Below are 17,073 nucleotides of genomic sequence, written 5' to 3' on the forward strand. Positions count from 1 at the left end.
AAATGTGAGTCATCTCTTCAACCCTCTTAAAAAGTTTCTGTTAGCATGTATCTATGATACATAGTAATGGATTTCATACTGACATGTGTATAATGTATTTTGATTATATTCACCCTCACTACCTTCTTTCTCATTCCCCTCCCACTCATGCTGATCCCCTTCCTCTTCTACATATTTGTTAATTTTTTTATTGGTGATCCAAGAGTTTAATTAGGGTTACTTACAAGACCACTAGGCACCTCACCAGTGGCTATACCACTGAAGAAAGTCTCTCTTCCCCCAGCAACCTTTAACTACTAATTGATCCCCAGGGAGGGGTTGGGTCTCATGACCACCCCCCCCCATGATGGAATGTCAATAGGCCCGATCTTGTGCTAGTCTTGTGTAAGCCATCACAGCTGCTTCGAATTCAGGAGTCCAAGGAGCAGTGCGTGGTCAAATGAATACTTAATTCCATCACTCAGGAGGCAAAGCCAGGAGAATCTCTGTGAGTTTAAGGCCAACCTGGGCTATATATCAAGCTTCAGGACAACAGGACCACATAGAGAGATTCGTCTCAATAAATAAATAAATAAATAAATAAATAAATAAATTTAAAAAAATGCTTGTGGCTCCAGAGGACCCAGGTTTGTCAGCATCCACATTCTAAAGGACCCAGGTTTGTCAGCATCCATATTCTAAAGGACCCAGGTCTGTCAGCATCCACATCCTAGAGGACCCAGGTCTGTCAGCATCCACATCCTAGAGGACCCAGGTCTGTCAGCATCCACATCCTAGAGGACCCAGGTCTGTCAGCATCCACATCCTAGAGGACCCAGGTCTGTCAGCATCCACATCCTAGAGGACCCAGGTCTGTCAGCATCCACATCCTAGAGGACCCAGGTCTGTCAGCATCCACATCCTAAAGGACCCAGGCTTGTTTCTGAGCAGTCACATCAGTCCGCTTACAAACTACAGCTCTAAGGGATCTGACACTTTCTTCTGGCATCCATAGACATCAGCACATGTGTCATACACATAAAACATTTTTTAATTAAAAATAAATGCCTGCTCATCATGGAAAATATAATTTCTTTGTAATAAAACACAATGTCATCATGTCTATATAGCCTGGGAAATATAAAATATAAAAATGAAAACTGAATCATGTTATAAATATATACACATTTTGAGCAAAAGATATGTTAAATAATGTTCACATCTGCACTATACATAAAGACTCTAACCTGGCATGGTAGTTTTGTATTGTGATACCAGCTACTGTTGCTAGGGAGGCCGACTCAGGAAGATCACTGGAGTTCAAGACCTTGCTTGACACAAGCCTGGGTATTGTAGCAAGACCTGTTTCAAAGAAAGAAAAATGATTGCTACTTTAGTCACTGTGTACGTATGCATTAATGCACACATTTTATATTATGGCTCACTTGCAAGCTCGTCTCTTCATTCATCCACACTCCCATTCATTCATCTGCTTATTCAATTGACTGAGTAACTTTTTCTACTAGTTGCTGATATGTGAAAACAAACATCAGCGTGCAAGCCATCCCCTTGTGTCTATCCTGCAGTCATAATCTGGTGCAAAAGGCAGAGATCAATGAATCAACCACACGTGCAAGTTTACAATTACAACTGTAAAGTACACAAAGCTAGAAGCTGGTTGAAGAGGTAAGCCTAATTGGACTGGGAGGAGATGGGAACTTCAGGAAGAGTCCCCCTGTGGACATATAAAGTAAGCTGCCACTTGAACAGTGAAGATGAACAGCATTCCCAGTTGAGGGAACAGCACCTGGTGCTGTGATGGGCAGACCCATGTGGCTGAAGCCAGTTTAGTAAGCAGAGGAGATTGGAAACATGCTGTACTCCTTTTGAGTCATTTCAGGGAGTGAGCTTTGTTCCGAGAGCACTGTGAAAGCAGCAGAGGCAGGGGGTGAGAGTTGGACCTGGCAGAGCTCACTCTGGCTGCCAGGGTAGTCCTGTGGGACCAGGCTTTCTCAGTGCCTGCATTGTTGGTATTTGGGGCACGATAATTCTGTTGAGGAAGACTAACCCATGCAAGTTGTAGCATGTTTAAAAGCATCTCTAGTGGATGCTATTAGTGGCACCTCCCCTCCTAGTTACAACCAGAACTGTCTCCAGACATTGTCAAATGTCCCTGGGGACAAAAATCACCCCTCGTGGGCTGACTGTGCCAGACCACAGCCTTTAATTTTCTCGGTTGACCACTTTATCTCCCTCTATCTAGAGTCATGCAGTCTTGACAATGGTACCCTTGCAGATCACACATGGGGCTGGTTCTCCACTCACTCACTGAAGCTTTGTGTAGCTGGGGGTTTGATGTTTTTTACATAACCACTCCTGAAGAGAATGTCATCATACAAGTATATATATTTTTTTCAGATACAGTTTCTCTGTGTAGCCCTGGCTGTCCTGGAACTCAATCTGTAGACCAGGCTGGCCTCAAACTCAAGAGATCTGCCTGCCTCTGCCTAATTAATATACCACCCAATATCTCCAAGAGTTTACAAAATGTATTCCCTATCCCCCCATCATAAGATCCCTCTTTCCACTATCTCGGGTTGCTATACCTTATCCAGCATGTAGCACATACTGCTGGGGGAGGGAATTAAAACCCCGACCTTTCACCCTGCTCATTCCCTAAACATTCTACAGTGACACACACTTCCAGCACTCAGAAGGCAGAGGCAGGTAAATAGGAGTTTGAGGCCAGCCAGTGCTACATAGTGAGACCATCTAAAAAAAATCCGTAAATAAGTAAATCTTTTTTAAAAAAAAAAAAAAAGGGGGGGGGGCTGGAGAGATGGCTCAGCGGTTAAGAGCACTGATCGCTCTTCCAGAGGTCCTGAGTTCAATTCCCAGAAACCATGTGGTGGCTCACACCATCTGTAATAAGATCTGGCGCCCTCTTCTGGCCTACAGGCATACAAGCAGGTAGAACAATGTATACATAATAAATCTTTAAAAAAAATAAAATTTCCTGCTGCGAGGTGGTAGCACACACCTTTAATCCCAACACTCGGGAGGCAGAGGCAGGTGGATCTCTGTTAAGTTTGAGGCCAGCCTGGTCTACAGGAGTTCCAGGACTACACAGTTCAAGGCTACACAGAGAAACCTTGTCTTGAAAAAAACAAAAACCTCTACAGCTAAACCTAGCACTTTTCAGCTTTGTCAGGGTTCTTCCTCACCCAGTGGAGGCTCCAGTTTGCAGGCTGTCCCAGAGGCTCACAGCTGAACCCCCAGTTAACTCTCAACCATTCCGATGCTGCCTTTTCCAGAAGGTCAAATCATTGACAGTACCATGCCACCATATCATCTTCCATTTCTCCTAACTATAACCCTAGCCAAGAGAAAGCTGAAGATATACTTTTAGTGTCATCTTGGCCTTGTCACTTAACCTCCCAGGTTGTCAGGATGCTGTCCCAACTTCCTCTGAAAAAAAGATTTTAAAATAATGTATATTATTGTTTTTTGTGACAGGATCTATGTAGGAAGTCACTATGTAGACCAGGCTGGCCTTAAGCTCAGATACACACCTGCATCTGGAATGTTGGGATTAAAGGTGTGTACCACCATATCTGGCTATAAATAATGCTTATTATCTTTAAATTGCATATTTGTGTGTCTGTGCACATAATTTGTGGGTACCCTGAGAGGCCAGAGGCATTGGATCCTCTAGAGTTGGTTACAGGTTGTGAATCACCTGATGTGGGTGCTAGGAGCCAACCCAACTGGTCCTTCAAAGTGCTCTTAAGCACTGAGCCACCTCTCCAGCCCTGAAAATGTACATACATCAGAATGCTTAATAATTTGTCATGATCTATCAGTTAATTTTATCAAGTCTCTCTGCTTTAAAGCATCTATGACAACTTTGATGATTCTTTTTGCTGTGCTGGAGTGAATCCAGGATTTCACACAAGCTAGGCCAGTGTCCCATGTATCTACATCCCTAGCCCCATGTTGATGGAGAAGACGACACGAAGCAAAAGATCTGTGGAGTTTCTAAGTCTCTGGATTGCTTGGATTCAGTTCATGACCATGGGATCAAACAACAAAAAAGCCCCACCAGAACACTGCCACCACGACCAATAGGTATTATTTAGTGGTAGCTGTGTAGTAAGCTGGGCAATGTCAAGAATGAGCACCTCCCAGCAAACGTGAACACTTAAATAGAGCAAAGCCTGGCACTCATTTGTGAAAACCTTATGCATCGCCAGCCAGTTCATCAAATCCATTTAAGGGGCTCAGAAGGGGCCTGCTGTCCTAAGGGCAGAAAACTTCACTTAGTTGTTTGGACCCCCATACATTACACACTTCAAATAAACGTAAATCCAAAAGATTTCTTTTGGAAACACAAGTTTGAATTTTCAAATGCTCTTCCCATGGCTTTCAAACTCAAAATATGCAGAAACCTGGGCTCAGCACTTGGGAGGCAGAAGCACTGGTTGACCCTGACTACAAAAAAGGCTTGTAGGTGTGGTGATTCACACCTGTGATCCCAACACCTGGGAGGATTAGGGCCAGCCTGGGCTATGATAGCAGGCTGTGGGTTAGACTGCAACCCCAGTTTCTGACTCCTACCATGAGGCACCAAAATTAGCCTACAGGATCTGGAAAAGACAGCTCAACAGTTGAGTCGTACTAGTTTAGAGGACCTGCTTTCAAGTCCCTGCACCCACAATGTGGTTCACAACTACCTATAGTAAATGCACGCAGATAAATCTAATTTTTTAAAAAATTGCCTATAGAACAGAGGTCCTCAACCTCCCTAATGCTGTGACTCTCAAACAGTTCGTATGATCCCCAACCATAAATTTACTTTTGCTGCTACTTCCTAATTTTGCTGTTATGAATCATAATTTAAGTCTCTGGTATGCGACCCCTTTGAGGGGTGGCTTGACCCCAGGTTAGGAGGCTCTGCTAGAGGGCTGGGGATGAAGTTCAGCTGCTAAGAGTGCTTGCCTACCTGAGACCCTGAGCTCCATCTCCAGCACAAGGAATCAAAACATACTATAGACAAGGGGGGGGGGGCCTATTGAGATGGGTGGTAACTCTAAAGTTGTCCTCTGACCTCCACACAAGACTATGGCTTGTACACGTGGACACATACACAATCTTAAGGTTAAGACTCCATGTATTATATGTGCAGCACCCAGAGGGGATCCCCTGAAGTTGGTGTAGTAAACAGTTGTGAGCTGTGGGTGCTAGAACTCAAATCCAGGACTTCTGCAAGAACACCAAGCACTCACTCTCTCCAGCTCCTGGAGAACAATTCTTCACATATACCACAGAAGCACAAGCTTATTAGGTCTGGTAGAGGAAAGGGAAATTCAGTACGTTATAAACCGGAACAGCAGTTTGGAAGGTTCTACATTTTATTACTGGACAAACTACTCCCCCAACTTAAAACACGACTAAGTCTTCAGGTTAAAATGTTGGAACTCCAGGTGGTAGGATTGCTTGATGACCCACAATTCTGTATAAACTCTGTCTTGCCATTGTGTGAATCCTTACAGACCCAGCTTTGTTCTCCTCCAGTGTCTTCTCTTGGAGTTGTACCTGCATAGAATGAAGCCACAGGTTACAAGGTGGTATGGCTACAATGTAGCTGCTCATACTTACCATATTCCGCCTTTCAGGGCACAGAATAAAAGAGGAACTTACTAGACAGAGTTCCAGGCCAGCCAGGCCTACATAGCAAGACCATCTCCAAAATAAATGTTACATATGTGCAGGGCCCTGGGTTTAGTCACCCACGTCGGGATGTATGGGCTAGAGCAATCTGTTTAAAAAAAAAAAAGGCAGGGCATGGTGGTGGTGCCCCTTTAATTCTAGCCTGGACTACATAGAAAGACCAGTCTCAAAGGAGGGAAACAAAAAAAAAACTGTAAAGTCAAACCAAGAGGATTCAAAGCAGATTTTTTTTGCCAACCCTAGCTACTCTCTGGAGGCTGAGGTAGGAGGGTTGAAAATTCAAGGCCTGTGTGGGTTAGACAGCTGAGTGCAAGGGCAGGCTACCTGAGATCCTGCCTTAAACCAAGCATTTGGGGGAACTCCAGGTTCAATTCCCAGCATTGGGGCATGGGTTCAGATAATTTAACTCTAAGTGGAATGGGAGATAAGTGCAATCCCCTCCCTTCTGATCCACAGACCTGGATGGGATAGATGCAGTCTGAACCACCACGGATCACACAAAAGCTCCTGCAAAGGCTAACAAGATGGCTCAGTGGGGAAAGGTGCGTACCGTGCAAACCTGGTAACCAGAATTCACCCGTAGAACTCACATTCGGATAGGAGAAAGCAGTTCAACTTGCACATAATAGTTTGCTGTCCGTGTCAAAGTGTCATGATTTTACCCCGAGGAAGGCAAAATCGGAAACGATCAACATGGCTTTTCTTTCAGCAGGATAATGGCAGTACTCCCACAAAAATGAAGCACTGTAATTGCGACCTGCTTTATTTAAGCTTTCAAAGTTCGAAGAGGGGCTGGGGGTTACAGTCCAGTGCAGAGGAACTTGCTAGAGAGTATGCAGCAGGCCCTCACTCAAACCCTAGCACCCATAAAATAGGTAACTCTGTGGGTTAGGGTATATAGTCCCCCAAACAAAATACCACCCCAGCTCTAGGATATAGACTTACATAGCTAGCTACTCCAAGTATCAACTAGCAGTCCCCACTCTCATCAGCTAGAGCTCCAAGAAACTGAGGTTCATGTATTTGTGCAATTAAAACCCTAAATACATGTACATATATTAAAAAAGGGCAGCACCTACCATAGCAGCAAATAGAAAACAACAATTAACTACAGTGTAAGGCCAGAATGCGTAGCTGATTTTCAACCTTAAGTGGCTAAATTAAGAACATAAACCCTCAATTTTAGCCCTAGCAGACCCACACCCCAGCACTTGGGAGGCAGATGGATCTGAGTTCAAAGCCAGCCTGGTCCATATAGTGAGACGCTGTCTCAAGAACAAACAAAACAAAACAAACAAAAAAAACCCACAAAACCAAACAAGTACTCTCAAATTTGCTCCCAGGCAGTCTGGACTATAGAGACCCTATCTGAGCAAGCAAAATCCACCAAACCAGTAGCCAGGCAAGATAGCTCAGGTAAAAATGCTATCAAGCTGGAGGAATTGAGTTTAGTCGCTAGAACCCACGTGGTCAAAAGAACCAACTCCCACAAACCATCCTCTGACTACACACAAATGAATTAAAGCAATATAAACATTAACATACCAGAACTGGCACTGGCTGCCAGGCAAACTGTCAAGACTTCTTATGCCCATTTCTCCTGACTCTAAGGCTTCAAATAGAACTCAGTAAGGCACTTCCCTTGCCTTTGGGAGGCCCTGAATTTGATCCCTAGCAGGAAAAAGGGCAGTCTTCTCAAAGGCCCAACTTCTCTGAAGCTGTCAATTCAACTCTGGCTGTGGGAAAGAGCCGTTTCCAGCCAGAATAGTCAATATCCTTAAGCTTTCACAGGAGAATTAGTAAGGAACTGAGAAACATCTGCCCTAAAACCTAGCCTGACTGTAGAAACCAACAATACATTTATAAAAGGTTTGTGAGCAGGATTTCAGGAGCTCTCGACAGGTTAAGTAGGTAAAGGCACTTCCACGGAGCCTGATGACTTGAGCTGGATTCCAAGGACCCACTTGGTAAATGGAGAAAAGTGATTCCTGCAACTGCCCTCTGCAACGTGCACCCATACACACAGAAGGCAAGACAAAAAGGAGTTGCAGCACGGGAAGCAGAGGCTGGCCTGCACGTGCTTTTCTTCAATCTGTGTATCTACATGCCCCAAAGTAGGTAAAAGCAAGTGAAATGGAAGTGGAACAATGGGGGTCTTACCTTATTTTGTTACCAGTTTTCATCCGAATCCACTGAGGAATAGGACGATTTTGCTTTTGTTTCTTGGCCAGGAATCGCTTGATCCTGAAAGTCTTGTGAGAAGACTACGAGGAGATGCAACCAGTTCAGTAAAAAGAGCCTATTCATCTGATTCCGTCACAAATCCCCTCATTCTAACATCTTGTCTGCGAACTATACACCCAGAAAAATTTCCCCAACACCGAACCATGGAGTCCTCTGGAGTCAGAGTTCATGGCTTAAAGTCAACTTACCTCAGGTCAAGAGTGGTAATCACAGTGTCAGGTTTTAGGCCTGTCCTGTATGCTCTAAAAACGGGCTAATTTACTGTCTATCCTGCTGTGCTCCACATGACAAACATGGAATAGGTAAGGTAGGGGCAACTGATTTACTGGAACGAGGATAGTTTTGGGTCAATCCCAACCACCTAAGCCAATGACCCTAGGTGCTGTATTTTGTGAAATATTATTATCCACTTTCAAGGGACGTTGTCCGGGTAATTTAGATTTATGCAGCCCCTGACACCCAGTAGGCATACACCATTGCATATAAAAGGCAATGTGCACTCCTCCCCCTAAACCACTGTAGGAGGTGGAGATTTCCCTTAACAAATTCAGATACTTTGTACCTAGAAGCGAAAAAACAATATATCACTTGGCAATCATTGATGTGCTGTTGGCAGGTGCTTCTCAAGAAAGATCCTGTTACCTATTACTGTGGACATCTGCCTGTGCGAACTCCCCTTCTGACTCTTGTGCATGCCAAGGGAAGGCTAGGGTTCAATCAGTCGCGATCTACGAGAGGCCTCAAGATTCTCTTTTTTACCAGAATCATGCAGATTACCGTCGGCTAAAGGCTAAACGAAGCAAGAATACTTTGCACCCCTCGCCAGACTGCACAAGCCCGACCCTGTGGGGGTAAACGGGCTTACTAATTTCATGCCGCGCCCGCGATCTGAGTGGTGGCCTAATTCCCACAAAAAAAAAAGTTCAAAACCTGAAAATGTACCCAGCCCTCGATGGGGCGTAAGACGATCGTAAAGCCACGGCGGCCTCCGGACTCGGGAAAGCTGCCTAGGAGCGGATGGCGACCGATAAAGTCTTACCATGGTGAGAAGCCAAGTCAGGAGCCCACCGCACGATGGAGGAGGAAAGGAGAAGAGGAGGTTCCGACCGGAAGAACACGATTAGAAGACGCAGCCGGAGGTGGAGCTTAGGAGGTGACGAGTCGCGCCTTTCCTAGCCCCGCCCCTGCACTCCCATGGGGCCGTGGGAACCCGCGCGGGATTTACACGAAACTTAATTCTCAGGCCTCCGCTTCCGTGGATGTGTTCCTTTAGGTGATCGTCAGAGTCCTGGGGGCACGCTCTTCGTGGCTGTGGTAGGTGGCCTTGTAGAAGTGCCAAGGTAAAAGCCCTTAGCAAAACCCGGGAATCGGAATAGGCGGAACCAACTCTGAGGAGGGCGGAGAAATGGATGACGTCACTTTCGAGCGCCGCGACTTCCGCCCTTTGGGAGGAAGCTTAACGCAAGGGGCGGGGCTTAGGGTTGGGAATTGCACCTTCAAGGTGTGCGGGCGGGCTCAAAGGACGAACGAAGGAGCTGAGGACATTGTTCAGTGGTTGTGGAGCACGCCGCCAGTTCGGTTCCCAGCACCCATGTTGTGCGGCTCCCAACCATCTGTAATTCCAGCTCCAGGGAATAACATGCCTCTGGCTTTCACGGGCACCTGCATTCACGATTTACATGCACATATCCGCTATGTAGACACACACGGACACAATCAAAAGAACAAGAGAGAGAGACAGAGACACGCCGGGCGATGGTGGCACACGCCTTTAAACCCAGCACTCGGGAGATAGAGGCAGGCGGATCTCTGTGAGTTCCAGGCCAAGTTCCAGGACAGGCTCCAAAGCTACACAGAGAAACCTGTCTCGAAAAAGCAAAAGCAAACAAACAAAAAAGACATACCGGGGCTAGGGGAATGGTTAGTGGATAAAAGCGCTAGCCATGCAATCCTGGCAACTCAGGTTCAAGTCCTGAAATGAGAATGCACTGGGCATGGTGACCCGCACCTTTAAAACTAGCATTCAGGGAGGCAAAAAGCAGGAGTATCTGATGCTCAGGAGGCAGAAGCAGGAGAATGGTGAGTTGTGGGCCAGTCTAGGTTATATATTGAAACCTTATCTCAAAAAATATTATATAGCCGGGCAGTGGTGGCGCACGCCTTTAATCTCAGCACTCACACTCGGGAGGCAGAGCCAGGCGGATCTTTGTGAGTTCGAGGCCAGCCTGGTCTACAGAGTGAGATCCAGGAAAGGCACAAAGCTACACAGAAACCCTGTCTCGAAAAAACAAACAAAAAAAAAAATATTATATAGAGGGCTGGAGAGATGGCTCAGTGGTTAAGAGGCTGCTCTTCCAGAGGCCCTGAGTTCAATTCCCAGCAACCACGTGGTGGCTCATAACCATCTGTAATGAGATCTGGCGCCCTCTTCTGGCCTGCAGGTAAACATCCAGGCAGAACACTGTATACATAATAAATAAATCTTAAAAAAAATATAGAGAGAGCACTATATAACAAAACAGAAAACTAAAGATAATATCTGCGAATATGATAGAAAGTTAAAGATTCCTTTTATCGGTGCTAAATTACTCTCAGAACTACCTTGTATATGCCTGCTGGGGAAGGGGATCAGTTCTTGATGTGGAAGGTCTGAGAACTTCATGAATATCCAAGCTATCCCTTCTTCACCAGCTCACAATAACCAACAGACTGCCTTCAGCTCTGGAATTTCTCCTACTTCCTTCAGCTTCACATCTTCTCTCCACAGAGCAGCTAGCTGGCCAGGGCCAGAAGCAATATGAGACGGTGCATATGGCGTTCAGTGCCCTGCGTATTATCAGTGCCACCAGAGAAAGAGGTGCTCAGTCAAGGCTGAGACCCACAGAGGTAATATTTTCTGCAGATGAACAAGTCCACACACAAGTGGGGCACAGACAGTCACTATCAGATGTCTTTAAAGTGCAAAGTGTGATCATAGAGATCGACTCTGTCGCTAGGATGTAATAGGCAAATCCAATCTCTAACTTTCTAAGCAATGCCAGAGGAAGGCTTAGGAAAGACATTCCTGCTATTCTTTTCCCATCTGCAAAAGAACAATACAAGAAAAAGAATAGAACAGTTTTGAAAAATTAAAGGCTCAGATACTAAGTTGGGAATGTTGGTGTAGGGCCATAGTCACAGCAATAAGGAGGCTGAAGCAGGAAGAGTCCTATGATTCAAAGCCAACCTGGGATACATAGCAAGTTCGAGGCCAGCCAGGGCCATAGAGTGAGACCCTGTCTAGATGGATAGATACAGACAGACAGACAGATAGATAGATAAATATCTTTGTTTAGCAGCTGTCAAAATTTACAGCTTGATTGCTTGCTCTAAGTATGTGTGTGTTTCTTCTCAAATTCTAATTAAATGGCCCTTAGGCTTCAGAAACAAACTGTGTAGTTGGCCACGCCTTTGATCCCAGCACTTGGGAAGCAGAGGCAGCTGGATCTCTCAGTTTGAGGCCAGCCTGATCTACAAATTGAGTCCCAGAACAGCCAGGGCTGTAGAGAAAAACCCAGTCTTGAAAATCCAAACCAACCAACCAAACAAAAAAGGCTCAGATGCCCCCTTGCCCACTGTCGGAATCTTCTCCATTCTGTCTTTAATTCCAAAGAAATCAGGAGCTGAGAGTGTAGCCCAATAGAGTACGTGCTTGGCACCGGTGAGGGTTTGGGTTTAATCATGGCACCATACAAATTAAAAACAAATAACCGTAAAAAATTCAATCTGTGCCTGAAGAAAAAAGTAGACCAAAATGGAATGAACTGACTTTTTTTTGGGGGGGTTGGTTTTTTGAGACAGGGTTTCTCTGTGTAGCCCTAGGGGTCCTAGAACTCACTCTGTAGACCAGGCTGGCCTTGAACTCACAGAGACCCATCTGCTTCTGCTTCCCAAGTGCTGAGATTAAGGTGTGTGCCACCACTGACCAGCTAGAATGATACACACACACACACACACACACACACACACACACACACAGAGTTATTTATAAGCTTACTAGCTTACTTATTTGTGTGTGTGTGTGTGTGTGTGTGTGTGTATGTGTGTGTGTGTGTGTTGCTAGGGCTGAAACCCAGGGTCTTATACATGCTAGGAAAAGCACTCTACCATTGAGACATGCCTAGCTCCTATGAATTTATTCTTTGTTGTTGATTTTTTGAGATTAGGTCTTACAATGTAGTTCAGGCTGGCTTAAAACTCACTATATAGCCCAGGTTGGCCTTACACTTACAGCAATTCTCCTGCCTCAGCTTCCTGAGTACCAGCATTACAGACAATGAGCCACCATGCCTGGCTCCTATAAGTTTATTATTATAAATAATATGAAATTATGATTTATGGCAGCACATGCCTTTAATCCCAGGTTGGGAGGCAGAGGCGGGTGGATCTCTTTGAGTTCAAGGCCAGCCTGGTCTCCAGAGTTAGTTGTAGGACAGCCAGGGATGTTACTGAGAGACCTTGTCTCAACAAACAAACAAATAAAAAGTGGTGGAGAGGGACATCAAGGGAACAAACTGTGAGGTTTGACAAAAGGGGAGGGGGCAGTAAAATGGCTCAGTGCTAACCCTGACAACTGAGAACCAGTCCCCAGAAGTCGTCCTCTGACCTCGATACATGCTATGTCATGTGCACACAGCTCCACAAGGTAAATATAATAAAAATTAAAAATTGGAGTGGAGAAATAGCTCTGTGGCTAAGAATTGGTACTATTATTTAGGAGGGGGCGGGGGTTGAGACAGGGCCTCTCTACAAACCCCTGGCTGTCCTGGAACTCACTCTGTACACCAGGCTGGCCTTGAACTCACAGAGATCCACTTGCTTCTGCCTCCCGAGTGCTGGGGTTAAATGCAATTGCTATGCCTGGCTTAAAGCCAAGTTCCATTCTCAACACCCACAGTGAGTGGTTCATTGTCACCTGTAATTCCAGCTCCAGGGAACTGAACACCTCTCTCTGACCTCTGTAGCCACACACAGATACAAAATAAAAACTTACAAAAACAAAACAAGTCTTAACAAAGTTTTCTTTCTCCTCCACTCCCCACCTCCACCCCCACCCGGAGACAGGTGTTTTTCTGTGTAGCCTTGGCTGTCTTGGAAATAGCTCTGTAGATGAGGGTGGTCTTGAACTCACAGAGATCTGCCCGCCTCTACCTCCTGAATGCTGGGACTCTGGATGTGGGGCACGATCACCAGGCTAAATCTTAAGAAAGTTAAAAGGAAGTGAGACAAACATAGCTGTGTGAAAGCTAAGGCTAAACAATTGCTTGGCGGGAGGAAGGGCCCGCCCGTGGTTTCAACCAGCAGATCCAGTTTAGGGATTCTCCTCAGCTACACTTGGCAGCTTACAGGCTGGAGACTCCCTAATCATCTCGTCCTCTCACCGCCCTGCTTACACTGTACTGTTCTGTTTAATTCCACTTGTCTGTAGTCACTAATGTATCATGAGTTACTCATGGCCAAGGACTTGTGTTTTTTCATCATCCCCGTCCCTAGTGACTGGCACACAGTGAAGGAATAGTAAATGCTTGCTAAATAAATAAAGGAGTGGAAGAAATTTGAAGGGGCAGGGAAGTGGGCTTGACTCAGAACCAGAGAGGCGCTGACAGGAAAACTGCCCTGAGTTTACTCAGCTGCCAACAGGCCAGAGAGGAGGCAGGCAGTGCCAACTCATTACTGACGGCTGAGGAGTAGCCTTTTTCCTAAGGCCAGCTCCTTTGACCTCTACCTTCGGGCTGCCTTTGCAAGAAACCTACACTATTGGTTATTCTCCTGGGTATTCCTTCTCTTAGAAGTCTAAATACTAAAAATACTTTACTGTTTCTTATATTTGAAATGATTGTTTATCAACAGCATTTGCCTATCTGTTTTCTTTCTTTCTTTCATGACCAGACTTCTATAAAGAGTTAAAAATGCTAACTGAATCTATTCTCAACCCAATGACTTCCATAATGCCAGGCCACTAATGATCTAGAAGTCACCACATCCTGTGGCTCTCTTCAAATATCACAACTGAGTTTTCTCTTGCAGTCAACTCTGCTGGCCACTCCCCCTTTCCAGTGCTGACTAGTGTGACCCTGAGGCCTTGCTTACTCTACCACCAAGCTTTATCCACAGCCCTGTCCACACTACTGAGGTGTGTGTGTGTGTGTGTGTGTGTGTGTGTGTGTGTGTGTGTGTGTGTTTTGAGATAAGGTCTCATATAGCCCAGGCTAGCCAAAAAACTTACTATGTAGCCAAGAATAGTGTTGAACTCTGATCCCCCTGTCTCTTCCAAGTACTGTGATTATAGGTCTGTGGCACTCTACCCAGGGCCATTAATTACTTCTTGAAACATTCTTTTGGATTAAGTAGCACCAGAATATTTGGTTTTTCTCCTACTCTATGGCTACTTCTTGTCTATCTTTGTAGATATATTTTTTTATTGGTATAGGAATGTTAGAATTCTTTTGGGCTGGAATGAAATCTAGCTCTATTTCTGTCCCTACTTTATTCTCTTTGGCTAAGTGACAGAATCCATGCCTATGGCTTCAGTGACCATCTAAAATTAGATGAGTTCCTAGGAGTTTCTCAAGTTCTAATCTCTTCTGACCTATTTGTCCCCATCTCCACTTCCCACTTGCCATTCACTCTGCACTATGGCATAGTTTCCCTCTGCCCAGTTTACGAATACCCAAGCATTGCCAAGTCCAATGACAACTTCATACTTATGTTCCTCAACCTCTCTGAGGCATGGGACATACTGAGCCACTCTCCTGAAATTTCTCCTTATTTGGAAGTACTTTCTCCATTTTGGATGATTCTTTCAATCATTTTTAGGGGCTCTTCTACCTGCTTCTTGGAACTGGCTTCTACGAGCTGAGAAAGGTGGATATGATCAAGACACACTGACATTGCATAGGGGGCTGGAGAGATGGCTTAGTGGTTAAGAGTACTTGCTGCTCCTGCAGAGAACTTGGTTCAGTTCCCAGCACCTACGTGTAATTCCAGTTTCAGGAGATCTAATCTTCTGCTGGTACCAGACACTCATGTGGTGCACATAAATACATGCAGACAAACAGACACATAAAATAAATAAAATGGGTTTTTTAAAAGGTACATTGCATACATGTATAAAATTGTCAAAGAATAAAAATATTTGTAATAAATGTGAAGAAATACAAAGCCATAAGCTAGCCTATTAGTAATGGGCAACCGATGCCACATTAGGTGGAGCTGGCAGGAAGGAAATCAAGCAGAAGCTCAAGAATGTTGTGCCCCACTACTCATCTGTCTTGTGGCGATGTAGGAGGGGAAGCGATGCCCCCCTTACCCCTGAGCCTTACAGCCTGCAACAGATGAGAGAACTGGCCCTCCCCCTTACCAGCTGCAGCACTCAGGAAAGCGGGCCCTGCTTCTCACCTAGACAGCACAGCAGAGCTGGCTGGGTATTTGGAGGTGTGGGTGACCCAGCCCCCAGGTTGTGAGCAAAGGAGAGTTTGTCTCTATTACTCATCTGACATGTGGCAGCGTGGGTGGAGGAGAGATGCCCCCCACCCCCTCCCATTAACGCCTGAGACAGGTGGAAGAGCTGCTCATGAGGTCATAAGAGCAGGACAGCTGTCCCTACCCTGGGACAGCTGCAGCCCTGGGAAGAGTGGCCCCTGTATCTCACGGGGTAACACAATAGAACTGGCCCTGATGGTGTAGATGTAGAAGAGCAGACCCTGACAGTGTGAAAGCAGAACTGGCCCCACCCCTCACTCACTGCTGCAAGAGGTGAATTAGCTGGGGCAATGCTAGAGAGCTCATCCTGGTAATGAAGACAGGAGAACTGGTGGGCTGACCAACCCTACAGCAGCCCAGGCCCAGAATCAGGGTTATGACTTGACCGGCCCCAACATCCACCCCATCTACAATCCGCTGGTGCTGTGGGATGGTCTTTCTGTATGCTGTGAATATGTGTTGCTACTATTGGTAAATGAAGAAGCTGTTTTGGCCTATGGCAACACAGCATATAGCCAGGCAGGAAATCCAAGAGAGATACAGGGAGAAAAAAGACAGAGTCGGAGTGATGCTGTGAGCTGCCAGGGGAGCAAGATGTAATAGAACACAGGTAAAGCCATGAGACACATGGCAATACATAGATTAATAGAAATGGGTTAATTTAAGATGTAATAGCTAGCTAGCCATAAGCCTGAGCCATAGACCAAACAGTTTGTAATTAATATCAAGCCTCTGAAAGATGAATTTATAAAAACAGCTGCTGCCCAGGCGGGACTGGGCTGGACGGAGAAACTTCAGTCTACATGCTGGAGCATGTGAAGAAACGTGACCTGCAGACCCAAAGCTGCAGTATCTCCACAACACAGGGCAACAACAGGATATCCAAGTAGCGTCCCGGTGAGGCCCAGCATTAATAGTGCAGCAGAAACCAGAGGCCTTGAATCGAACCACAGACTCTTTGCAATGAACACTTGCATGTAAAGACATATGGACAAAGGGCTACACCACACTGCAGCTTCCATGATGAGATTTTTTTAAATTTTTTCCCTTTTTTTCTTTTCTCTTCTCTTAAATTTTGTTTTATTTGGGGGGGGTGTTGCAGGGGTGGAGGGTGGATACAAAGGGACAGGGAATGAATGGGATCAAAATACACGATTCATTTGTTGTTTGAGACACTCTCACTTTATAGCTCAGGCTAGCCTAGACCCTACTATGTAGCCCAGGATGACCTCAAACTTATGTCAACCCTTGTGCCTTGACCTTCTGAGTGCTGGGATTGCAGGTGTGAAACACTGTGTCTACCTTCATTTTGTTTCTTTTTTGGTTGTTATTTCTTTTCTTTTTTCTTTTTCTTTTTTTTGGGTTTTTCAAGACAGGGTTTTTCAGTGAAATAGTCCTGGCTGTCCTGGATCTCCCTCTGTGGACCAGGCTGGCCTCGAACTCACAGAGATCTGCCTGGCTCTGCCTCCCGAGTGCTGGGATTAAAGGTGTGTGCCACCACCACCTGGCTCATTTTGTTTCTTATGGTAAAAGAATGGTGAACCATGATCTGACCCCTCTTTCTGGTTGAAGCCTCTCCTTGCCAACTGAAGGCAGAAA

The 17,073-nt window shown here is 45.5% G+C and overlaps 1 protein-coding gene and 1 non-coding gene across 2 annotated transcripts; both read right to left on the bottom strand.

The window, feature by feature from the left end:
* Positions 1-5,415: 5,415 nt before the first annotated feature.
* Positions 5,416-9,361, bottom strand: Rpl39 (ribosomal protein L39). Its single transcript, XM_059250616.1, has 3 exons — positions 8,993-9,361; positions 7,870-7,973; positions 5,416-5,574 (listed from the first exon to the last, which is right to left on the bottom strand). Exons 1-3 carry the CDS (start codon positions 8,993-8,995, stop codon positions 5,526-5,528), a joined length of 156 nt encoding a protein of 51 aa, XP_059106599.1. The 5' UTR covers positions 8,996-9,361; the 3' UTR covers positions 5,416-5,525.
* Positions 6,341-6,473, bottom strand: LOC131900291 (small nucleolar RNA SNORA69). The gene has a single exon (XR_009376193.1). It is a non-coding gene; the product is annotated as a small nucleolar RNA SNORA69 (small nucleolar RNA).
* Positions 9,362-17,073: the final 7,712 nt, after the last annotated feature.

Source organism: Peromyscus eremicus, chromosome X (assembly GCF_949786415.1).
Source record: "Peromyscus eremicus chromosome X, PerEre_H2_v1, whole genome shotgun sequence".
In the NCBI taxonomy this organism is placed as follows: domain Eukaryota; kingdom Metazoa; phylum Chordata; class Mammalia; order Rodentia; family Cricetidae; genus Peromyscus; species Peromyscus eremicus.